The following is a 25,837-nucleotide window of genomic DNA, read 5'->3' on the forward strand; positions in this document are numbered from 1 at the left end:
TGAAAACTTTTTTCTAAGTTTCGGTTTGGGGCAATTTTTGCAGAGTTTGCAGTACTCTCTACCTCCTCGCATCCACTCTCCTGGAAACACTTGTGCAGTCTGCGGGGCCGACCAGGGATGAACGTTTCGTATTTGAAAGTCTAGTTGCTATAACCCACGTTGGAGTAGACGTCAAGATGGACAAAAAGTCCTTTGAAACGGTGCTGGATGAAATTCGAAAGGTAATCCCCAAAATTCTTCCCAGATACAAACCGTGGGTTAATTTCATTAAGGTGCGGCGTGTAAATTTTACGGAACTAGTCCTTACATTGCCAGAGGACTTGAACTTTTCTGTGAGGTGTAAGAGTTTGTGTCTTGATAAATTTCACGGTACAAATAGATAAGCTTCCTTGGTGCCAAACTTGAGAAATCGGTGTGATAATGTGGAAATGATTTTCAGACTGCTCAAGGTTCTGCCGGCGACTTCACAGCCCTGTGCTTTTGGTTGAGTGGCAAACACTTTTTGCATCTTTCAGTAACAGTGACTGAGCGCTCTAATACCTAGCACGTTTCTTTGTGGGCAGTTTTTGTTAGGCAATTTCAAATCCCAAGCCTGGGAGAATGCTTTTTGTTGCCTTGGCGGGACAAAATTAATGTCTTAACTTTAGGTGTAGCATTGAAGTTTAAAGTCAGATAGGAACAGGCCATCATTTACTTGAACTTATAAAGTCACTGCAGAGATCACCCCGGCCTGTAGCTTTGCTTTGCCCTTTGTGACTCTTGTTCTTTTCAAGTTGCCGTGTGTAATTGATCATATTTGATAGTGCTGAATGTTCATTTTTCATACAGACTTCTGACTTTGCAGATTCAGTTTGTCCATTTAAAATTGAAAACAAAATGCCCTCTGACCGAATTTGCCACAGTTTGTTCATGAGCTGATTGTTCAAGTATTGTATAAGAAGGTAATTTTAAGTTCAAGCAGAAGTGCAGATTTCTATTTTTGAACAGTGCAGGCATCTGTATGTATATCCTCTTCCTCCTCAGTATTGTAAAAATGTCATATAGTAATTATTAATGAGGAAACAGAAGTTCCAGAGTTGAAAGTCTTTGTTTGAGGTAACCATTTAAGCCCGTATTTCTGGTCTCCAGTCAAAGTGTGCTTGCTTGCTGGCTCTGCTGCATAATGAGGCACATCAGCACATCAACAACCTTAATCTATTAAAATGGAACAAAATAGGGACATTACTATTCTTTAGAAATTGCTCTTAGATGTCAGTTTAAATCAGGCGTCTGTTTTCTGTTTGTTACTGATAATACTGACAGACACTGCTGTGTTTTGAAACAGAAACGGAAGGGGCTGAAGAGATGGCTCAGCGGTTAAGAACGCTGGTTGTTCTTGAAGAAGACCTGGGTTTTAATCCCAGCACCCGCATGACAGCTAACAACTGTCTGTAACTCCAGTACCAGGGATCTGTCCACCTCTTCTATCCTCCGAGGGCATTGCATTACACGGGTGCACTTACCTACATGCAGGCATAACACTCATACACATAAAAATGAAAATATCTTTTTTAAAAACCAGAAACATAAGACACTAGGAAAGAAAACAGAAAGGAGGACATTGTTTAATTTTATTTTCCAAAAAGGGGGTAATAAGCGCCACCAGTCAATAAGCACTTCTTGTTGATTTTATCCTCCTGACTCCTGAGGATATGTACTGTACTGGGAGTTTTACAGGTGGCAAACCAGGTCTTCTGTATCATAGGCAGGTAACAGAAGCTGAATAAGTAACATTTGCCTGGCATGGTGGTACACGCCTTTAATCCCAGCACTCAGGAGGCAGAGGCAGGCAGATCTCTTGAGTTCAAGGCCAGCCTGGTCTACATAGTTCCAGGACAGCTGGGGCTACAGGGAGACCCTGTCTCAAAAAGACCAAAAAAAAAAAAAAAACCCAAACATTTGATACATTTGAATCTAAGAAGTCAGACATAGTGACTGGTGAAGGCTGAAGTGGGAGGGTTGCCAGCCTAGGCTACAAAGTGAGACCCTCTTTAGAATAAAAAAAGAAAAGGTGAGGCCTTTAATCCCAGCACTCAGGAGGCCAAGGTAGGTGGATCTCTGTGAGTTCAAGGCAAAAGAAAAGGCATGACAATTTGGCTGAATTGGAGAAGTTTTAAAGCTAATTACCCTTTCCAGAATTTGACATGTAATTTCACTACTGTTGAACCTCACCTTCTGACCAGTTTCATTCCTTTTGTATGAGTGTTCCTGGAGGCCCAGGATGTCTGAAAGGTAGAATTTCTCATCACCACCTTGACCTTAGTTGCTGGCACTGTGAGCAGAGCTGTGACGCCTATATCGCCCTACTGTGCTGCTTATGTATGCTAATGATTTTTTTTTTCTTCTCTAGGCTGTTTTGACGGAATATAAATTAAAAGCAATTGAATATGTTCATGGATACTTCTCTAGTGAACAGGTATTCTTCATTATTCATTCATAAAGCCTTTATTTTATACCAGTGCTTTGGGTAACATCTCTCCCCCCTGATCACATGCAGAATTGCTTTGACGCTGTTGCTGTGGCTCTTAGTTTTGGCAGAAGGCTTAAAGAACATACAGATAGGGATGGCTTGTCTACTATGTGCTTAGAACTCACTTTCTATTTCTAGGATGGTTTTTAAATACAATATCTTTAAAAAAGCAATTCAAACTGTTATTCTGGGTACAGTATCAAAAATTTATAAATGTGTAAATTTTCTAAATTTATGTGGTATTTATAGGATAACAATTGCAAAATTCACTATATGATATTAAATAAATTTAAGGAGTCACCTGGGTGTGGTGGCACACACCTTTAATTCCAGCACTCAGAGGCAGAGGCCGGTGGATCTCCGAGATCCAAGCCAGCTGGGGCTACAGGGAGACACTTTCTCAAAAAGACAAAAAAACAAACAAAAAAAAAAACTAAGGGGTAAGGAAAAAATACACTGTCTAATAAGTACTTTATTTCCTTTTAAAAAAATAATTCTAGAGTGTCTAGTGATACTAGAGATTAAGCCTAGGGTCTTGCATGTGTTGGGCACATGCTCTACTGCTGAAATACAGTCCCAGCCCTTTCTGTAACTTTATTTTGAGACAGACTCGCTAAGTTGCTGAGACTGACCTTGAACTTACTGTCCTCTTCTCTCAGCCTAGGACTAACTGATAGTACAGTCCTACACCACAGGCTCAACTTGAGATTATATGTCTTCTGTCTTTTCTTTTTAATTTTTCATTTATTTGTGTATGAGGCATATGCCTCCACACACGTAGAGGTAAGGGGGCAACTTGTGGGAGCCGTATTTCTTTACTGTATGGGTCCCAAGGGGGCAACTTGTGGGAGCCGTATTTCTTTACTGTATGGGTCCCGAGCATCAAGTTTGGTTGCTGTGGTTGCAGCTTACCCAGGCCCCGTTGCCACACGGTTGGGTTCTGGTGCTGGGCTCATCTCCTTCCAGCTGCTGAAATACATGCGATAGAAACGTTGTGCAGATGCTGCCATCGGAGCTGACTTCATTCTTTGCTTCCAGGTGGTTGACCTCCTGAGATATTTTTCCTGGGCAGAGCCTCAGCTGAAAGCCATGAAAGCTTTACAACATGTGAGTTGCTAACTTTTAATTATGTTAAAAAGTTATAGCCTTCCATTCCAAAGCATGAGTTTATATTGTATTTACTATCAAAGTGTCCTAATGGTTTGATTGAGGGCAGAATTATTCATTGAAAACAAAGCAACAGAATTTGAATTCTGTTTGTTTGTTTGTTTGTTTGTTTGTTTCTGTAGAACAGGCTGGACTCAATCTCAGAGCTCCACCTGCCTCTGCCTGGGATTGAAGGCATGCACCACCATGCAGGGAGAATTCTTGAGTTTTTTATGCATTTGTTTATGTCTTTTTACATCTTTCTTCACTCTTTTGTGTGTAGGCTTAGGAGAGAAGTCAGGCAAGTTGCATTCTTCAGACCTGTGCCACCCAAGTGAATTTCACCTGCATTAGTTAGTGGTTGTGATGCTGCAACTAAATACCTTACAGAAGAAACGTAAGGATTTATTTTAGCTCACAGTTCTGGGGTGTAGTGCATCATGGGAAAGCGATCAGGAAGGAGGAGTGTGAGGCACTTGTCACAGGACAGAGACAGATGAGTATGCTGTTCAGCTCAGTGTCCTGGTTACTTAGTCCCAGACCCCACCCATAGAGAAGTGTCACTCAGTTTCCTGGACCTTCCACTTTTGTTAACCTAATCTGTATAAACCCTTCATGGCTACTGGCATGCCTAGAGGCTAAAGTAAGCTAGATAATTCCTCACAGGCTTGCCAAAGGTTTGTCTCCAAGGTGAGTGTTGACTTTGCAGTTGACAATATAAATTATAATATCACAGATGGTGAAATTATTATATGGGCCCTGTCCATTATATGGGAGGGGGTGGTCATCACTGGCCCCTGGCCCCAATGATGCTCTGATGATGCCCTTAAACGCTCAGATGTGCATAGTCTAAGGGACTGTAGTTTTATTTTATTTCATGGTAGCTATTTAAATAGGCACATGTACCTAGTGACACTGAGTAGATGAGATACCTCAGTATAATAGGTAGGGGCATCTAGAGCCTGTGTGAATGCTGGTCTGTAGACAAAGATTTTCCTAGGAGAATCATTCATGGATAACATTAAGGGAGTTAATTCACAGTTCCCTGTCTTCCTAAACTGATCAGCTAAGAACATTTCTGAGTCTGCTGCTGTTTCTTTCCTTCTTCGTTACAGTTGTTAATTTCTACTTGAGAAAAGAAAGGATTTTCTATTCCTGTGGGTGAACATTTCTTTCCCTGCATTCTCCCAGAACAGTTAGTTTCTATGGGAAGTGTTGATAGAGTTTTGTCTTAATGTCAGAGCTGCAAACTTAGGATAGTACTTGGGCTGCCTTACCATCTCTCTACTAAGAATTAAAATACAGAGGTGAGAAGGGGTACATCCACACATTCACCTGATTGAGATGAAGCCTCACAATTAAAAAAAAAATTATATGTATGAGTATATTGCCTAAATGTGTGTAAGTGCACCATGTGCATGTAGTGCCCAAGGAGGTCAGAAGAGATGTCAGATTACCCTGGAATTGGAGTTAAGGGACAATTGCTAGCCTCCATGTGAGTGCTGAGATCCAAACCTGGGTCCTCTATAGAGTAGCCAGTGCTCTTAACTGCTGAGCCATCTCTCCAGCCCAAGCCTCATCTTTTCTAACAGTCTGAGTTGACTGTTTTCACACTGAAGTTTGACTTTTCCATGAATTAGATTTGTTGATTTACTAGAGCCAAGGTTTTTACAGTATATAAAGTTATGTAAGAAAATTGATATTTTGCAAGTATTTAAGCTTCTGGCAAAGTCTTATGGTTGCCAGTTTAAGAAAGTGTAAGGGTGTGTAGTTTTGTCATTTCTTGGGTCATCTAGTACAGAAGTGTTTGGAAACCATGGCTCCAAGTTCTAGGAGCTGCTGGGTGTTGCTCTAAGCAGTCTCCTTGCATTGACTGTGTTGTTTATCTCATAACTCTGAACTGGCAGTATGTCAAGGGTGTTCTTCAAAAGCAAAGGCATCCTAGTCACATAATCTTTTAATTTCACAGTGTATTGACGAAGCCTAAAGGAGGCTCTGCAGTAGAGGAAGCTGTGTGCTTCAACTCCTTCCCTAGACTGTGACTAGTCCAGTGGGTGGGCATTGCCCTGTTGGGCTGCTGCATGGGAACCTCACTTCTGTGGGTAGCTGTTCATAGGAGTTTACTTCTTGTTACTTCTTTTACTCTACAAATGAACACATTAGGAAATACAGATTCAGAAAGCATGTGTAGAAGTAATTACAGTTAACAGTAGTCTGAGTGTCACTCACGTGTATTCAGAATTTCTCCTGGGGTTTACATTTGCTTGTATTAGTTTCACCTAAATAATGTATAGTATGTCCTAAGATGTTCATACTAAAAACATTTAACTATAGTTCTAGAAAGGGTGATTTCTAGCATAAACATCTCATGGAATTATTTTTTGTGATAGAAAATGGTGGCTGTCCACCCAGCAGAAGTGGTCAACATCCTCAACTGCTTCACCTTCAGTAAAGACAAGCTGGTGGCTCTGGAACTCTTGGCTTCGTGAGTATTTCTTTTTCTTATGTGCTTCAAATTATGTGTATGAGTGTATTGCCTGAATGTATGTAAGTGCTCCCGTGTCCTGCAATGCCGCAGAGGTCAGAAGAGGGTATCAGATCTCCTGGAACTAGAGTTACAGCAGTTGTTACCCTCCATGTGGGTGCTGGGAACTGAGCCTGAGTCCTCTGTAAGAGCAGTCAGTGTACTTTCCTATCTAGTAAACCTCAGTTCAGTTGTGTTTATCATCATCATATGAACATGTTATCTAGATCAACCTGTTCAAAATAATCCCATGTTTTTCTCCTGTGTCACAGAATTTACTGAGATACGATCGAACGGTATCCTAAAAAAAATGTTGCTGGCCTGTGTATATCTACCAGGGTTCTCCCCCCCCCCTTTTTTTGTATTTTATTTATTATTTTTATTTTGTGTGTATGAGTGTATTGCCTGCATATATGTGCATACACCCATGTCGTGCAGTGCCGCAGAGGTCAGAAGAGGGCTTCGGATTCTCCTGGAACTGGACTTAAGGATGCTTTGTAACCACCGTGTGGGTGCTGGGAATCGAATCCGGGTCCTCTGCAAGAACAGTCAGTGCTCTTAATCACTGAGCCATCTCTCCAGCCCCCTACCAGGGCTCTTATACAGAAGCTAAATTGTGTTTCCTTGACAGAAACATTGTTGATGCACAGAATTCTCGTCCCATTGAAGATTTATTCAGGATCAACATGTCTGAGAAGAAACGGTGCAAGAGAGTCCTCGAGCAGGTAAAGTTCTCGGGACAGTGGGAAAGTGGCATGCTGCTTTTCTGGGTATCACGAATGACAAAGTACCCATCTTCTTTCTGAGTCAGCTTTGGTAAATAACTGGAAAATGGGCGTTCTCTAGACTGAAGAATGAGGTAGAGCTGGCTGAAGAAGCCAGGGCAGCGGTGACTGAAGAACAGAAGCCAGTGCCACCTTGCCACAAGGCTGTGGCTCCTGTGGCTGCCAGGGCTCCAGCTCTTTGATTTTGTGTGCTTAGGAGCAGTGGCTTTTCAGATTTGCTTTGTTATCTGGTCAGATTCATAACAGATGAGTACTGAAACAAGATTCCACTTGGTTAAGGTGGAGAAGCATTACTTGTCCACATACAGAAACCTTGACTTGGCATCTACAGTAGCAAATTCCTAGTGTTATACTCACTGTAAATTGACTATTAGAAGCTGCTTGAGGAAGATGCAGGGTGTTCTCCCAGGGCCTTGCTGCCCAGTTGTGTGTAGCCCTCACAGCCTCCTGAGTTCAGAGAAGAGGGAGCTCTGCCTTGGGCCTTGTTCCTATGGCAGAGCTGGGCTCTCGTCCCACATCAAATAGTGCTTCTTGAATAGTGTCCTTGGTTTTCTTGACTAAAGCCTTACTGGAATCATGAGTACACTCCTGAAGTTTTCTTCCTTGTGAAGTGGTCCTCATAAATGTTCTAGAACCAGTGCTCTGTGGAATAAAGTTCAGTTTTTCTAGATCATAAACTTGAAAGCTTTTAAATTCTTCCTCTTTTTTAGCCCAACAAATCTACTTTTAAGAATTTGTTCTAAAGAAATAAGTAGACATATGCAGATTTATGTATAAGGGCATTTTTGTCCAGTGTGGTTTATTTATATGGCCAAAATTATGGTGATTTTTTTTTTTTTTAGGGTTTACATATTTAGCTGGGAACTGGATTTTATATACTTAATATGATTTTATATGCTGGGAATTAATTTATAAAACAATTATAAATACAAATATAGCACCCATATAGTTTATTATGAGTATGATTATAATTTTGTATGTCTGTGATGTACATTATTAAGTGTACCTTAATGTCCCTAAAGTACAGTGTACAGCCATTGGATGTATTTGCCTTACACAGAGTCTTTCATTTATTTAATGCATTTACTGAGTACCAGTCTAGTATGTCTGAGGGTATCATTTAGAAACTTGGAGTATCGGAAAAACAGCCTAAACCCAAATCCTTTTTCTGTGTCTCATAACTGAGTAAGTAACTCTTACTTTTTCATCAGTGTAACTCTTCAGACACCCTGTGTCCTGGGTTTGTTTTGTTTTTAATTAAAGATTGTGTGTGTGTGTGTGTGTGTGTGTGTGTGTGTGTGTGCGCACACGCGTGTGCACACATGTGTATGAGTGCGGGTGCCATGGACACCAGAAGAGTGCACCCCCTGAACTGCACTCACAGGTGATCGTGAGCTGCCCTGTGTGGGTGCTGGTAACTGAACTTAGGTTTTCTATAAGAATAGTACTTCTCTTGACCCCTGAGCCCCCTGTTGTTTGTGTGTGTGGTTTTCAGCTAAGCTGTAATAATTTCAGAACAAGGCCTGTGCCCTTTTCATCTCAGTGTCCTTGCCTTCCCTTTAACATGGGCTTGGCTTTCGTAGGTCTGGACTGCTATTTCCTAGAGGTTACTTTTTGCCCAAGACTACAGATGCCATTCTAAAGGCACCTTTGTGTAAGGATCAGTTAGTTATGGCATTGATAGTATTGTAATGTAACCATTGTCGTAACTCCGTCATGGAGCTCTGACTTGTATTGCTCATGCCATCCTTCAAGGGTCTGCTGACTGATGGGGAGTGCACCAAGTGTTCTGCTGTTCCTTAATTCCTGTTTTTAGCTGAACTTCCCATTACCCATTCCAGTTACTCAACCTGATGAGTTTCATGTTTTTTAACCACTGTCTTTGATTCCAGGCTTTCAAGGGGGGCTGCAAAGCTCCTCATGCCATGATATCTTCCTGTGGAACCATTCCCGGAAATCCCTACCCCAAAGGAAAACCAAGTCGCATAAATGGAATTTTTCCTGTAAGCGTACTTTCACAACTCTCCATGAAATGCCCATAATTAGATGTGAAATGTAGCATAACTTTGTACATTTGTGATACTTAAGAGACAGTGCCAGTTTGTGATACTTCACAAAGGAAAGGAATTTCACCTCGTTGACTTAAGTTAAAGGTTCATGTACAAACTCCATTAGCATGATTATGTAACGTCTTCTAAGAAGCCATAAAAAAAGGATGAGTATGCTTTGTTTACAGATATTTTAGAGGGATTGGTTTAATTTTAATAAAAGTACATTTCTCAAATTCTCAACATTTTTAACAGTTTCATAGCTGAGTACCCGTTTGTGAAACTGCATGTTGGGCCTTCCTGAGAATCATGTTGCGTGATGAAGCCCTGAATGGAAGGCCTTAATATCACCCAGTGTTCTTCGAAGCATTTTCAAAGAATGTTACGTTTCTATTACTGTGTCATAACCCCAAAACTAATAGTAAGCACTATTATCTCAAGTAGATTTTGTGATCAGAAGATGGCACTTGGCTGAGCTCTAGTTTGGGCTCAGGGTGTATCTGAAAGTTTGGCTTGCATGCAAGAATATTCTTTCAAGGTGGCTCGCTTGCATGTTGCAGTGTTGCTTGTTGCAGGGGCCTTTATTCCTTGCTGCAAGGACTTTTTCCATATGCTGCTTGAGACTCAGGACATGGTAGCTGGCTTCCACCAGAACAAGGAGCCCAGGGAGGCAAGTGGCAGCTGCGGCGCTGTTGGGACTTGGCTTGGGAAGTCCATGCCATTATTTCTTTGAGGTTCTGTTAATGACACAGACAACCCTATTCCTTCTAGAATGGACAGGACAGTGCTAGTGCAAGGTGAGAGGTGAGGACCAGTGGGGGCCACTGGCTTCCATACCAGTATATACTCTGTAAGGACACACAGTGAGGGGGATGTGTTGGAGGCACTTAATCAACTTATTCTTATCTGTTCATTATAGCAGACTAATGACATCTCATTTGCCAGGAATTCTTTTTCATTCTTTAAGCTATATACACAGGCATTAAAAGTAGCTTTTTTTGTTGTTGTTTGGTCTTTTTGAGACAGGATCTTCCTGTCTCCCTGTAGCCCTAACTGGCCTGGAACTTGCTATGTAGACCAGGCTGGCCTCAAGCTTACAGAGATCCACCTCCCTTTGCCTCCTGAGTGCTGGGATTACAGGCATGCACCACCATGCCCGGCAAAAGTCTGTTTCTTATTGTGTGTGTGTGTGTGTGTGTGTGTGTGTGTGTGTAGGAGATACTAGTATATACTGTTCTTCCCTCTGTCATCCCTTCCGTATTGCATATTTATTTTAGAGCCTCTCTGCTGGGGCTGGGGGGCTGATGAGGGGAGGGATTTGGGCAGAGGAGGGTTAAGGGTTAAGAACCTGCCAGGATCAGACAACCAGCAGGGGCAGAATTAGATCTGAAATCCAAGTCTTTTTTTTTTTTTTTTAATTTGTTTTATGTGTATGAGTGTATTGCCTACATGTACGTCAGTGCACCTGTGTCGTGCAATGCTGCAGAGGTTAGAAGAGGGCCTCCCCTGGAACTGGAGTTAAGGATGGTTAGTAGCCGCCATGTGGGTGCTGGGAATCAAACCCAGGTCCTCTGGAAGAGCATTCAGTGCTCTTAACCACTGAGCCATCTCTCCAGCCCTGAAATCCAAGTCTTATTCATAGCAAGCTAAGTCCTTTTCTTCAGAAAAATGCAGTGCACTTTTTTGTTGTTATTAAAGTCTAATTAACTTCTTTTTCTTTTTTAAAAGGGAACCCCACTGAAAAAGGACAGTGAAGAATGCACCAGTGAAGGCAAAGGAATCGCTGCGCGGATTCTTGGACCGTCCAAACCAGTATGTTTAGAAAACAAAGACTACTCCTTTGTGTGTAGCTTTCTGCTGGTTTAAAGCATATGTTAAATATATCTGTGTTAGAAAGTTTAAGTACAGTGGAAAGTCCAGGAGAGTGGAGAGAATGGCCAGGGACATACTTGTGATTACATAGCAGGTTGGGGCCCTTGTGAGAACAAGCATTGTATAGATTTGTGTTCTTTTCTCCAGCCAGATTCAGCTGTTCGTTTTGAAACATGGTGTATGGTGTTTTATGTGGGGTTCTGATTCAGCTAAGTTAGTACTAGGAAGACAGATGTGGACCAGGGGTTGTCTTTTCAAGGGGTGATTACAGTGATTGGAAGTATGACCTGGGTAGGAGAACACTGTTGTGAGTTGAAGTGCTGAAGTTCTAGAGGCTCCCATGTGGGCAGGCCATGTAGCTTCTGCCTGTTCACATGACAGGACAGTATGGTGGCTGTTTATGAGAGCAAGCAGGAAATCCCGTCCTCCCACCACTGGGTCCCTTCTGCCCAGTGGCACCTGCCTTCTCTCTCTCTCACTCTGGGTAGCTTTGAATACTTCTGGTTCTATAAATACCATCATCTATAAAAATATATATATATATTTGTGGATCCATAGATTTCAGAAGAATAAAAATGAATTCTTAATTCATTCACTATGTGAGTTTTCAGATTGCCAAACGCTGAGGCACGCAAGTGCTTTTGTCTCCTAAAATGAGAGGGGGGGGTGGGAATCAGTAAATTCTAATGAGCTTAGGAGGATGTTGCTCTTGAGGTTCTTATGTAGTTGAGAATCCAAATCCTAAAGATTCCTTGGTTGGTTACACAGTGGGAGATGGGGAGTCTTGAGATTAACCTAGGCTGAACCGGAAAAGCATCTGCTATTTAGGATAAGGTGTGACCCTTGTTAGAGATGATTGACTAGTAACATGAAAAACAAACAGCATGTTTAGCAAGTTCTGCCTTTGGAATTTAATAAGAACCACTTTTATTAAAGCAAAGACACTTCCTGCATCGTGCTGTGTTTAGTGCCAGTATGCCGGGGCATTCTCATCCTCTTAGGCAAACTTGTCTTTTATTCTGTCAGGAGACAGCTTGCTTGGTGTTGCTCTAACTGTTGTCTTTGCCTCCTATCCAGCCTCCTTCAACGTACAATCCACACAAGCCTGTTCCTTACCCAATACCTCCGTGCCGGCCACATGCAACTATTGCACCAAGTAAGACTCTTGTTTTATTTTCACTTCTTCTTTTTGCCTTTTATTAAATTGAAAGGAAGTGCTGGTTTCTGTGCTTGGGAATCTGCAGCACGTCAGTTTTGTGAGCTTAAGCTTTGCCAGTGGCCAGCTGCAGCCATCCTGGTCTGCCATGCCGCAGCCGTCACGATGCAGCTGTCCTGGTCTCCCGTGTTGCAGATAACATAATTTAGTTTGTTTTCCTTATTTAAAACAATTGCAGATGTTTTTAATTCACTTTATTAATTGTGGACTTTGACCTTAGTAATAATGACCTTTCTTAGGTAGTTGGTGTCCAGACATGACACTGATACATTTAATTTGCAAAGGTCAAGGATACATACTTGGATTTAAACGGGGCTGTTCTTCCTACCTCGATTTTCAGTGACCTTCTGTGTGGAAGTTCCTCTAGCAGGGGTCTTTCCTGTTGTCTCACTTCTCACTTACCTCCTTGTAAAGTGCAACACTGTTGTGTAACTCTTAAAAAAAAAAAAAACTGAATGGCTACATTAGCACAGTTTTAGCTCCTAGCCAATGATACTGAATTCTTTGTTTTTCTGTATTTCTGTTTAGGTGCTTATAACAATGCAGGTCTGGTACCGTTAGCCAGTGTGATAGCTCCAGGTGTACCTCCTCCACCTCCATACACTCCAAATCCAGTAGGAACAGGTAAAGTCATGCTACTGTGGGCTGTTTAGTAAAAGAAGTAACTTACTCATCACAGATGTACACTTGGAGAGAGCAATTGATTGGTGTGATGTGTCCTAACAGGACCCAGGTTCAGAGCCTGACAGTCAGAGTATGGCTCATCAGTGTGCACTCTGGGCACTTGGCATAACCTTGAAGGACTTCTGTTGTGTGACTTTCCTGAGGAAATAGGAGAGGAATGTCAGATCACCCCCACGCAGGGAAGCAGCTAACAGACCAGGAAAGGAAAAGAAAAATTCAGTTTGGTTACTTAATGTGTTTGTGGGTGTGACTCCAGCATGGGCTTTAAAACTTCACCAGCAAAAACCCTCCCCTTAGCCTGTTTTGTGTGTCTTGTACACTTCAGCATTTCTTAGATGACATGTAGCATGGACAGGAGGCAGTGAGTGCAGTCTCAGGGTAAGGTCCTGAAGTCTTACGACCCTTATCCCCCTTTCCAAGAGGAAATGTTAACAAGCTGATTAGCATAGACCTAGTATCTGCTGGATAGATCTGTTTATCTTGTTGCCATGACTGTGGGCTGGGGTCTCCTGTAGGTCCCCTCAGCCACTCTGCTCTGTGATGACAGTGGTGATGCCAAGCCTGGAGGAAGCAACTATGCTACAACTTCCTTTTTCTGTGTCTGATACAGAATAACAAGGAAAGCAGAGCAGTGCCAGGGCATCACCAGTGCTAGTCTGGACATTTTCTCATTACTTCCCTGAAGTGAGCATTATAACAAATGGAAGCTTAGACTCTTGAAGAGTTAGGATGGAGAAGTCAGTGCTGTGACAGAGCACACCAACCCCCTAAAGAATCATGAGGTACTTTGTGCCTTGCTACAGGCTAGTGGCTAAGAAGTGCAGCTTCCCTTTATCTGGATGAGGTGTGGCAGGCTGACGGCATCCTTGGTGGCTGGGATCATCCTCAGGCATTTGCTAGACACAGCCCCACTACCTCCCCTTGTGATGATTATGATTTCGGTGGTTTAAAGGTGGGCACTGGTATCTTTATTTTTTAGTGATTTCAAGTTTGGGAAATAATAGAATCTATGCACAAAGACTCCAGAAAGACATTAGAGTATCTGTTTTAAGGCTTCCTGATCACTCCTAGATTGAAGAGGACTGAGGGACTTTCTCCCTCCAAACCTTTCTTGAGAATCCTTGGACACTGGGGAGATAGCTCTCCGGTCAGCAGTGGGGCTGTCTGGAGAGAACCAGGAATTATCACAGTGTATATGGGGGGAGGGGACAGGGTAGTAGCAAAGGATGCTATACACAAGTAATTTATTAATGGTGGTGAGAGGGAGGGAGGTGGAGTCCAGGCCACTGTCCTGAGTTCCACTGGCATCTGGCACGGTTGCCTCCTATTTGGTTTTTAATGATAGCAGGGCTCCACTTGAATGTGCTTGGGCCATGTGTGGAGATGTGGACTGTCAAATGATTCTCATACCAGTTTACACCTGGACGAGAATGAGAGGACAGGCAGATGCAGTATCTGTAGCCCTCTAGCACAGAGTCTCGTCCTATGACTTGAATTGTTTAGCTTACTGTGTAAGTTTAATTTTTATTTAGGTCAATTACTGTTTGACATTGAGTTTTGGGTCTTCCTTGGGATACTCCTTCTCCATCCCAGCAGCGTCAGGTGCCTTCTCCGCACTCTGGTGACTTAGTGGCTGCTGTGATATGTGGGGTTCTAATCATCTTGCCACCTGGTGGCAGTGGTTCTGCTTGCAGACAGCCAGTTCTCACCTGGCTTTTTCAAATCCTCTCCTGGAGGCAGTGCTGCAGGTGTGGCCAACTGTGAACAGTCCCTTTATTTTTCCCTCAGTGTTTCCTGCCATGTGTTTTTACTCATAGACTGTGCTTTTCTTTTTTGACACATTTTCTCTGATTTTATGGGGAATAATTTGATTACAGCTTGAAGTCAACTTTATTTCTTTTTATATAGAAAATGAAGACCTCTCCACGCAGTCAAAACCTACACAGAGTCAAAGTGAGTACCAGCTTTGATTGTTCTTAATGTCTGTTTTGGATTGTTGGCTCTGTTACCGGTTGAGCACAGCAAAGTTCAGTATATTCGGGATGTTTTAGGAAAGGCTCCTAGATATGGAGTCTAAGTAATACTTGCTAAGAGTGGATTAATTGTGGTATATTTTACATCTACAAAATGGACATTTTAAATACTAACTGGATTTTAAGTTAACCTTATGACATTGTATCCTATCTGTGAAACTTTCCATGAAGTCTCAGTGACATGTAGCATGTATCTCCATATTCACTTTACAGTCTGTGATACAGGAAGCCTTGTTCTCAGTATGGATGCCAAAGATGATAACTGTTTTTAACAAATGATTCTACTTTTATATTGAATTATTTCAGTCAGTATGATCAGGCATAAGTGTGGAAAAGAACAAGGGGACACAGGGAGTTGAGCATGAAGCAGGACTAAGCTGTGCCTCCAGGTGGCCGCACTTTGACTACATTCCCCAGGAAGTGGTAGTGAGGGAGGATGAGGAGCAAACCGGCCCATGGCCATGTACAAAAGCAGCCCCTAAATCTGAGTGCAGTGTTCTGGTTCCCTGTGAAGGGTGCCTAGTGGGTATGGCAGCCTGCCGTCTAAAAGATGGAGCACAGTGGCATGTAGAGCACGGGTGTCAGGACGTCTGTTCTTACCCTGGCTCTGGAACACCTGGCTTTGTGACCTTGGTCAGGCCATTTAACTTAATGGAAAGAATCTTGAAGAAACTTCGGCTTTACATTCAGTTTATAAATCAAGTGTCCTAGTCCCCCTGGCAGGAGTAACATTCTTTGATTTCCTGTGCTATGTTAGGTGAGCATGTGAAGAACTTTTTCTTTTTCTCTCCCTCCGCTCCCTTTAAAACTATAGAAACAGTAATAAAGACAGACTACTACTGTAGTGGTAACAACATAGTTCTTCATCAATTAATAACCACCTGACATTATTTGGTCTGTATGTTTGCGGTATTAGAGGATTGAGCCCAGGGCTTCATGTATACCATGTAAGTGTTACATAACTGTATGATCTTTAAACAGCTTCCTTATCCACAACAAGCCTCAGCTTACCCATCTAAAAAATGGGAGTGTTGGTATCAAGATATATGAGGACAGATAGAATGTGGGACACAATTTAGCATGGGGTATGACAGAGCATGTTGGGTGGTTAATAGCCAAATAGATGACAGGAAAGTATGACTTACAGTGGCATGTAATGCTGATTAAGACCCTGTCTTAATTTTATTTCATAGCTTACTGAAGGCACCATGCTTAATAGCACATAGCTTTTGCTTTATTGTATAAAAAGATTTCCAATAGCAATTGCCAGGAAAAACACTCTAGAATAGCACAGTTTTATCTTGACTTTTGTCATTAAGTACATAGATCTTCAGCATATCAGTAAATAAGATACTGAATTCTCAGGTGTTCCCAACCACAGAACCATTTTCACAGGACTCTAATGATAGTCTTGTTTTCATGAGATTGAAGTCAAACACCCAAATCAACAATGTGGTATAAACTGCTCACCTTTTGAGTTTGCAGTGTGTATGTTATTATTTGTTAATTTCCTTATATTTCATTGGTAAAACAACTGTAAAGTTTATTTAAGCTGACCCTGTGACCTTTACTTTGTACAAGTAAATTATGTGTATTTGCTTACTTCTAGATTTTTCCTTGGGTGACTTCCCCACTCGAGATAAAAACCCAGGGCATTACTATACATTGACCATGTCAGCTTCCTCATATCAAGAGTCTTATTTATACATAGATCTGAAAATGTCATCACTACAAAAGGAACATTCTGTGTTTACAGCTGAAATAGAATTAATGTAGACAGTGCTAGTCACGATGATGTTGCCTATGGAAGTCATGCTTCTCACCAGACACTGACAGGGCTGTCAGAAACCTCTGAGAGGAGGAGCCCAAGTCATCCCAGATTATCCCCCAAACACTTCTATTAATTGTAGCGCTCATCAGAATAAGACTGTGTAACAAACTCAAAATACTGAAAATCAGTTTTTGGATGATTTGGGAACTATCCCGTAAGGTAACCATGAATGTACCTTATGTACACTTGTGTACGCAGAGGCCATGCCTTGTGCTGTTAAAACTCAAGGTGAACTGGAAGTGGTGATGCAGACCTTTAATCCCAGCGCTCCCACAGAGCCAGGCAGATCTCTGAGAGCAAGGCCAGCCCGGTCTACACAGCGAGCTCCAGATCAGCTAGGGCAAAGCATATGCTTTTAATGGGCTCCCAGAACAAGCCAGGTGAAGTTTGGGGGCTGATGTAGCTGTAAGCAAAAGCAGGCTGTGGGGGCCACATAGTTAATAATGTGGATAATAACTTCAGTGCACATAGTACTAGAGAGATGTGATCATGAGGCCAGGGTGAGCATGCCCCTGAGCTGGGAATGATTTTCCAGAAGCTCCTGAGAAGGGGCTGATGTGTGATCATTGCTCTTGATGAGTGGTTTCAAGGGGTCAGTGCAGCAGTGCTATCTGCTACAGTCAGTACATTCTTGGATTGTAGAATAGTGGGAATTATGAAAGGAACCTTTTTGGTTTTAGTGCTCCTCCAGGTTTCCTCGTGGTCTGGTGGGCTCATAATAAGCAGGGTGTGGACTTAATCAGGTTTTAACAGAGGCTCCAAACCAAAGATACGATTATGGACGCCAGCAGTGTAGAGCCATTTACGCCTATCATTGGTTTTCTTTGGTATTTGTGAAATAGAACAAAAATTAGGTTTCTACTAGTTCAGATTGCACGGTTCAACGCATGAGGGTAAATTCTGGCCTCTTCTCTCCCACAGCATTTTCCACCCCAGCAAATCAACTCTTTTCTCCTCATGGTTCTAATCCTTCAACACCTGCTGTAACTCCTGCCCCTGCTGCATCCCCAGTCAAGGCAGTAAACCATTCATCAGCATCAGCTGCTGCCACCGGCTCTGGAATGAGTGCACCCAACACTGCCCTTCCCGTGTTCCCAGGGCAGGTGTCCTCGACTCTCCCTACGCCTCAGCCATCCACAGCAAACCCAACAGTGATCCGGACCCTCCCAGTGCCCCCTGTACCTGTTACTTCTGTTCACTGCACAACAGCTACACCTGTCCCTTCCATTTTTTCTGGCCTAGTGCTACAGCCAGGGCCTTCTGCCACTCCTACGCCATCCCCCCAGGCCCCCTCCACTCCCAGGGCCACTCTCCCTTCCAGTGAAACATTTGCTGCTTCTGCCCCATTCACTAGCCACTCCACCAGCTCTATGGCTGCTGCTGCCAACAACCCAAGTTCTGCTCCCTTGTCATCCATCTTTGCAGGCCTGCCTTTGCCCTTCTCAGCTGCATCCCATCGTGTGGCCACCCCTACCCCCTCTGTCATTGCTAGTGCTGCAAGTGCACATGGTGTGAACAGTCCTCTTCTGTCTGCCTTAAAAGGCTTTCTCACATCAAATGATACCCATTTGGTCAATTCCACTGCTTTGTCGTCTCCGGTCACAAGTGGGCTGGCTTCATTGTCCTCTCTTAGCAATCAGACCTCAGATTCTCCTGCCTCAGCCCCTAGCAAGGGCTATGCCCCGCTGCCCGTTCCTGCGGCGCAAGGATCTTCCACCCCAGGGCTGGCCATATTCCCCGGCCTGCAGTCTTCAGTGGCCAGCACCACCCCTGCAGCCACCCTGCCTGCCCAGGCCCCGTTAGTTACACCTGCGACTGCGGCTGCAGTGCCGGTTAGTGGTGGCCCCTCAGCCGTGCTGTTGCAGGGACCCCACGCAGGTACCATCCCATCTGCCCCTGCCACAACCACTGTGCCCATCATGATCAAAACGGAGCCCACGAGCCCTACCCCCTCCGCCTTCAAAGGCCCATCTCACTCCGGAAATCCGGCTCATGGCACTTTAGGGCTGTCGGGCTCGCTGGGTCGTGCATACCCCCCGAGCTCGGTGCCCATCAGTTTATCCACTTGCCTTAACCCTGCGCTGTCGGGGCTCTCCAGCCTGAGTGCCCCGCTAGCCAGCTCTAACCCCCTCTCCTCCATGTCCCTCCCACCGCATGCCTCCCCCACTCCCATTGGCCCAGTGTTTTCCGCTCTGCCCCCCTTCACTTCTCTGACCAACAGTTTTCCCCTCCCTGGCAGCCCGTCCCTTAATCCCTCCGTGTCCCTCCCCGGGCAGGGGCCCACCACGACGGTCGCGGTGCACCCCAGCTCCACCGCAGCTGCACGCTCAGGGCTGGCGGCCTCGGTCGCCTCGGCAGCGCCCTTCCCCCTCAACCTGTCCACTGCTGTGCCCTCGCTGTTCTCCTCCAACCCCTCCTACCCCGGCTTCTCGGTGGCCAATGCCCCAACCGTTGCCCCCGCGCTGCCCTCCTTCCCAGGGCTGCAGGCGCCCTCCACGGTGGCCGTCACCCCGCTGCCGGTCGCTGCCACGGCCCCGTCACCGGCTCCTGTCCTCCCCGGATTTGCTTCAGCCTTTAGTTCCAATTTCAACTCCGCCCTTGTCGCACAAGCCGGGTATGTGACTTGCATGCAGAGGATCAAATCACTCCATCTAGCTTCTATAGTTCAGTCTTGTATTACAGTTGAATGAAATGAATTATCTGGTAGTGCTAAATTATGGGGCAGGGGCAGAATTCCAGTGCAGAGTGCTCCATGGCTCCTCAACCATGTTAAATACACAAAATATAATGCCTGATAGCAAAATTTCAGGATAAGCATTTAACTATTTGACTTGCTTAGAAGATGACCAAAAGTATATGTAATGTTGGATTTGGAGTGATCCACTTTACAGTAGTAAGTTTTACTGCAGTGAGTGGCCCATTTATGGTTCCTTCCCATAGAAGAATAAGCTCTGATTTGTTTTTCCATCTTAAAGATGCCACCTGACAAATGCAAAAATAGCTTTTCTGCTTTCTGTGGTGTCTGCGGTTTGACCTGTTTTTCTGTTGGTTATTTCAGTTTATCATCTGGACTTCAAGCTGCAGGCAGTTCTGTTTTTCCAGGTCTTCTGTCCCTCCCTGGTATCCCCGGGTTTTCCCAGAATCCTTCCCAGTCATCCTTGCAAGAATTACAGCATAGTGCAGCAGCACAGTCGGCCCTGTTACAACAGGTAAGCCTAAATGTCTGGAGTACAGTGGTAAGGGGAAAGCTAACCAGTACTTTGAAACATTTGGATAGCCTGATGTTGGCCAACATGGCTCTTACCAGAACGTTGGGAGACTGGTTGGCTCTCCCAAAATTCATACATCATGCTTGTCTTCTTTTAAAAGACTAACAAGGATAAGAGAGCCATATGTGTGAGTTGTTTTTCCCATATATAGATTTTTTTTAAATCTGGAGACTTAATAAAATGGAATCTGTATTCAAGACAGTTAAGTTTTAAGTTTATCATCTACTTATACTATAATGGACATTTAAGTAAATTTCTCTCTCTGTCTCCATCTCCATGCTTTTTAAGAATGTTAAGTATCTTTGGTCTTTCCTTTCCACTGTACCTAATGCATAGACGTGAGAGTAAGTCCACGTTTGAACTCTGATCTGCTAAACTGCATGTTCTCTCTCCCCCCCCTCCAGGTCCATTCAGCGTCAGGTCTGGAGAACTACCCAGCTCAGCCAGATGGGTTTCCTAGCTACCCTTCCACACCAGGAACCCCATTTTCTTTACAGCCAGGCCTATCCCAAAGTGGATGGCAGTGAATTTAACTTCTTTTCCCTTGGGAGCAACATGAGATTTGCCTGAGAACTGCAGTGAACAATCTGACAAGTGAAATTGGCCAATAGTCTGAAAATGAGAATACGCTTAGGAAAAATGGGATGAGAGTCTGAAATTCTAATTGCATTTCCCGCTCCTGTATGTAAATACACTGACAATAAATTGTATGAAGAATAGTATTTAAAAAGTATTTGGGGACTTTTCACCTCCCATCCTATAAAGTTTTGAATTATGTGTGTGATCTACATAGACTATTGAAGAGGAGACAGAATTCTTTATGCCGAATACAGCCTTAAATCTGCTTGTATAGCATCCACAGACAGAGTGATAGTTGTGCCTCAGACGACGGGTTGCACGTGGCCCTGGGGGAGTTGCTACTCTTCATATGCATGAGTGGTTCCGGTTAGCATCAGCTGGGACATGGTACTCCATATGTATCCACAGAAGGGAACTTGAGACCCACTGTTATTTTTAATCTGTTAATAATCACATACTGCTGAATTTAACTTGATATGTTTCAGGTAAGTGAAAATGGTGCTTAATGTAGTCTTTAGAATGACTTTCAGGTGTTTTCAACTAAAAATATATATCCAGAACTACTTTCTTACAGAAATACAAGTAAGGAAGGCTTATGATAATTTTTGCCTTCAAAACGTTTTTCATAATCTGAGTAGTGTCCACATGGATGAGGAGCAGCAGACTGACTCCTGGGCCTCACTATTACTCACTGTACTCCGGAAGCTCTTGGTGAATGTTTACAATCATGGAGTATATTTCTCCTTAAAGCCAGACACTTATCTGAAATGATTTTGCGGCAACAAATAGAGGAGACTTGCTCTGTTAGTATATATGCAGTATGCGCTCTACGGACCTGTGATAACAAAACATGACCAAATGTCATTAGGGATAATAACTGCCATTGGGGTTGGGGGAGTAGGAAGAATGTGATCTGTGGGGTCTACTGTAGTGCAGTTCAGCATTGAGAAGTTTACTTTTATAAAGATGGTGTCTGGAAAATGTTGCAGATGTATTTTCCTTCAACATGGGGAACAAACTTTTTAAGCATATTAAATATTCCTGTATGGTTAGTTTTTAACAATTTTTTAAAATAAACTTTATGCATATGACAAACATTTTAGAAGTGTTTTATTAAATGCTACATAGATTGTATAGTTTTTTTTCTAGAGCTAATATATTGATTTTTTTGTCTGAATTTAGTTGAAACTCCATTTAGACTACTGATTTCCCAGTCCCTTAAATTAAATCTTTTGCAAAAGTTACATGATAACCAGCACTTGAAGTGGACTGATGCATACCTTTTCAAGTCTATATTCATAAAACATTTAAGATTATATTAATCACCAGGTGTAGTGGTGACCACCACCTTTAATCCCAGCATTCCTTGAGACAGAGGCAGGTGGATCTCTGTGGGTTCAAGGCCAGCCTGTTCTACATAGCAAGTTCCAGGCCAGCTGGGGCTACAGGGAGACCCTGTCTCAGAAAGACCAAAAAAATTTTTTAAAGATTGTATTAATCATACCTGTTAACCATTCAGATGATGGTGGTTGAGTGAATAGTCTGTAGAGGTTGGTGCTCCTACAAGGTATACTTCTGCTGTCCTGCAGTCCCTTGAGCAGAAGAGCATCTGGTTCATCTTTTCAGTGTGTTCCTGACATGTTGCACTCATTGGGCCTGCCAAGGTTTACATGACAGTGAAGATAATGTTTTGGAACACTTGTACTAATCACTGGTTGTATGTGATTAACAACAACAGCTAGTTAACCTGCTTCACTGGCAAGCCAACATGAGAGGCAGGGAAAGAGTAGGGTAAATTTGAAGTATTCATAGTGGGCTTCATGTAGTACCAACTGCTAGAATGCTTGGAGCAGGTTGAGGAGAAGCGACCCTTAGTGCCTTTGAGGATACAGGAAGACTGCTACTTGTTATTAAAGTCTTGAAAGATGACTAAAAGCACCCTTGGGCTGAAAAACGAGAAAACTGCAAAATATAACTGGGTGGAAAGTAATAAGTAGTTTGAATAAAACTTAGAAATAAAACATGTGACCACAGAAGACTGTTAGACGTCCAGCCAGCATGGTGGCACTTGCTTGTAATCCCAGCACTTGGGGGTCTGAGGCAGGAGAATATCTTTCCATAGCAAGACCCTGTCTCAAAAATAAAACAAAAAAGACCTTGTGAACCATGCTAAGAAGTTGGAACTTTGTTCTGTGATCCACACTGGGAATATTTTAGTCACTTAGACTACAGTGTGAAGATAGAGATAATACACTGAATGGTTATTGTGCAAATCCAAAGTAAGTACTGTAAAACTGACATTGAAGAGGACTAGAAATGTTTCCATTCTCTACATAAAAGCCTTATAACACATAGAATTTGCAAAAACAATTCACATAATTGAGTAAACGTAAATTTTAAACCTCAGTACTTGATTTGCCACGAGTTTATTTAAAATATAGTTGGTGTCAGAGTTTTAGAAAAGATTTTACTCTAATTTGTATTTAGAGAGACTTATTTTAAAAGTGATGTTGTATTGATAGGTAGTATCTCAGTGGTTATTTAAAAGATTAAATCATGACCAATATTAGCAAGGAAGTTTGGAGGAGTAATCACTTAACATGTGCCCAGCCCAGTGTTCTTGTACTCAGAGGAGGCACTCTGATACTTCTTTTCTTTTTGAGACAGGGTCTCCCTGTAGCCCCCAGCTGGCCTGGAACTCACTGTGTAGACCAGGCTGACCTTGAACCCACAGAGATCTGCCTGCCTCTGCCTCTTGAGTGCTGGTGGGATTAAGGTGTGCACCACCACAACTGGCCTGTGAGACTTTGTGGTTGGAGCTAAAAGTTAATGGTATTTATAACTCCTAATTGTTAAGAAAGGGCATGCAAAAAATAAAAAGGGGCAGTGGACATGGTGAGCACACAGTAAGTTGTTATCTGCTTCCCAAGCAGTCACTGTCCTTGTACAAGAGACGGATGCAACAGTGGTGATGGCAGCTGATTACTGCTAGGTGAAGAAGAATTTAAGGGAGTGACTAATAGACTGAAGACTCTAGTAGATGAACTTGCACCAAGGGCTATCTGGGTACAAATGCTTGGCCAGATAGGACTTAACATATATGACAGAATGCATGAAATCCTGTGGGGGGTGTGGATGGGGTCTAAATTTGATTAAGATCTATTATATGAGATGCACAAAAACTCAAAATTATTAAAAAAAAAAAAAAAAGAAGGAAGCCTGAGTTTGCATGGGACTTTTGTATGCTGACACCATTGTCATAAAAGGATTTGAGCAAGGTCCCAGGAGCTTGTAGGACCCTGTTTCCATATGGTCATGTACCTCCTCCCTGGCTCTTAGACTCTTTCCACCCCCTCTTCCACAATGGTCCCTGAGCCCTGGGTGGGTGAAGTTTAATATAGGAGTCCTGCCCAAGGACCAGCAATCTGCAGACTTAATCTCTGTTTTGGCCATTTGTGACCTTTTGTGTTCCTGTCCCTCTGTTGAATGAGAGATCATTAATGAGAATTGAGAGATTCGTTAGTGTCGTTCTGTTTCATGTGCCTTAGGTGTAGAGGTTGCATTGTAGAACCCAGCATAGAACTGGGGAAATGAACAGCAGACCCTAATCTTAGCTGAGAAGACATTGGCAGCTGATTACTGCTGGGTGAGGAAGAGCTGATCTTCCTAAAACAAGAGACTCTAGATAGGCTGACTAGACCTCAATGTATGGACTTGCACAGGGAATGTCTGGGGACCCTAACGACACATTGGGCCTTAATACGGATGGCAGCATATATGGGTGGGGGCTGTAGGAAGGTGCCGATGGGGACAGGGGTATAAAGATTAAGATTGAGATATTCCGTATAAAATACACAAAAATTCATAAAAACTAATTTAAAGAATAAAAAATTATGTTTTGAAAAAGAAGGAGGCAGTGGCACTGAAGTGCTCCAGCTGATTCTCTTGAACTCTGAAGAATGGGTTATTTCAAGGGCATGCAAATCCTACTAAGAACAGAAAAACCCCATTAGATACCAGCTTAACCATAAGGACCTGGAGGGTAGTATGGCATTAAAAGTCAGCTGTGCTCAGGAAAGAGAAATCAGATTATTAGCAATGCAAAGCATTAAGGAAGATACTATAACCAAGTTGGGTTTATGTCGGGAGTGTGAAAAACAATAGGAAATCAAAGTGTAATCCATGTTAGTAAATGAAATAAAAGTTAATGTAAAGAATTTAATAAAATTTGCCACAATGATTTTTAAAACAACATGGCAAGGGGCTGGAGAGATGGCTCAGCAGTTAAGAACACTAGCTGTTCTTCCAGAAGGCCCCGGGTTTGAATCCTAGAACCCACATGGCAGCTAACAACCATCCATAACTCCAGTTCCAAAGGATCCAACTCTGACTTTTGTCCCAGAGGGCACTGCACGACATGGGTGCATTTACACCACGTAGGAATAACATTAATACACATAAATAAATAAAACGTAGCAAACTGCACAGGAGATTATCAGCTCAAAGAGGTCTAAAAGTACAGCATACATTTTATGTGTATATGTGGAGGGCAAAAATCAGTATGAGGTGTCTCCTGAGTTGCTTTCTGCCTTATATTTTGAGACAGAGTGTCTGGCTCAAATTGGAGCTCACTGATTGACTAGACTGGCTGGGCAATGCGCTTCAGGGGTCTGCCTCTCTACTTCCCCAAGCCCTGAGGTTACACCTCACCAAATACTGCATGTGGCTGGTGGGGCTCTGAATGCAATAGCACTCTACTCAGCCATTTCTCCAGCCCCCAGCACACATTTTTTTTAAAAAAATTATTTGCATTTTATGTGTATTAGTGTATTGCCTGCATGTATGTAAGTGCACCCATGTCACGCTGTCCCCAGTCAGAAGAGGGCATCAGGTCTCCTGGAACTGGAGTTACAGATGGTTGTTAGCCGCCATATGGGTGCTGGGAACCAAACCCAGGTCCTCTGTAAGAGCAGCCAGTGCTCTTAACTTCCTAGCCATCTCTCCAACCCCAGCACACATTATTCTTAATCCTGAAATGTTAGAAATATCCCCACAAAATCAGATCAGTTAAGGAAGGTGTAATACAGCATTGTATTAGAGTAGATGTCTTAGCTATAGTTATGAAACCAAGTATAAGGAATGGAAAGGAAGACAGGAAGATTTTTAATACAGATGATAAATTATTAGAATTAATAAACTTTAGTGAAACAGGTAATAATACATCCAGAGATCTTTTTTTGTTTTGTTTTGTCTTTTTGAAATGGGGTCTCTCTGTAACCCCAGCTGGCCTGGAACTCACGAAGATCTGCCTGCCTCTACCTCCCAAGTGCTAGGATTAAAG

The 25,837-nt window shown here is 43.0% G+C and overlaps 1 protein-coding gene across 2 annotated transcripts; it reads left to right on the top strand.

Annotated features, from left to right (window-relative positions):
* Window positions 1-88: 88 nt before the first annotated feature.
* Window positions 89-21,028, top strand: Proser1 (proline and serine rich 1). 2 transcript variants are annotated; one of them, XM_008849361.3, is made up of 13 exons: window positions 89-221; window positions 2,390-2,455; window positions 3,548-3,616; window positions 6,046-6,140; window positions 6,811-6,904; window positions 8,857-8,967; window positions 10,741-10,824; window positions 11,962-12,040; window positions 12,629-12,724; window positions 14,693-14,737; window positions 17,570-19,262; window positions 19,707-19,857; window positions 20,322-21,028. In XM_008849361.3, exons 1-13 carry the CDS (start codon window positions 177-179, stop codon window positions 20,442-20,444), a joined length of 2,751 nt encoding a protein of 916 aa, XP_008847583.1. In that variant the 5' UTR covers window positions 89-176; the 3' UTR covers window positions 20,445-21,028. The 2 variants fall into 2 exon arrangements, with proteins under 2 accessions (XP_008847583.1, XP_029410083.1); XM_029554223.1 differs by lacking the exons at window positions 89-221; window positions 2,390-2,455; window positions 3,548-3,616 and adding an exon at window positions 3,964-4,052.
* The last annotated feature ends 4,809 nt before the right edge of the window (window positions 21,029-25,837 follow it).

This window comes from Nannospalax galili, unplaced genomic scaffold (genome assembly GCF_000622305.1).
Source record: "Nannospalax galili isolate Female #2095 unplaced genomic scaffold, S.galili_v1.0 scaffold264, whole genome shotgun sequence".
Taxonomy (NCBI): Eukaryota; Metazoa; Chordata; class Mammalia; order Rodentia; family Spalacidae; genus Nannospalax; species Nannospalax galili.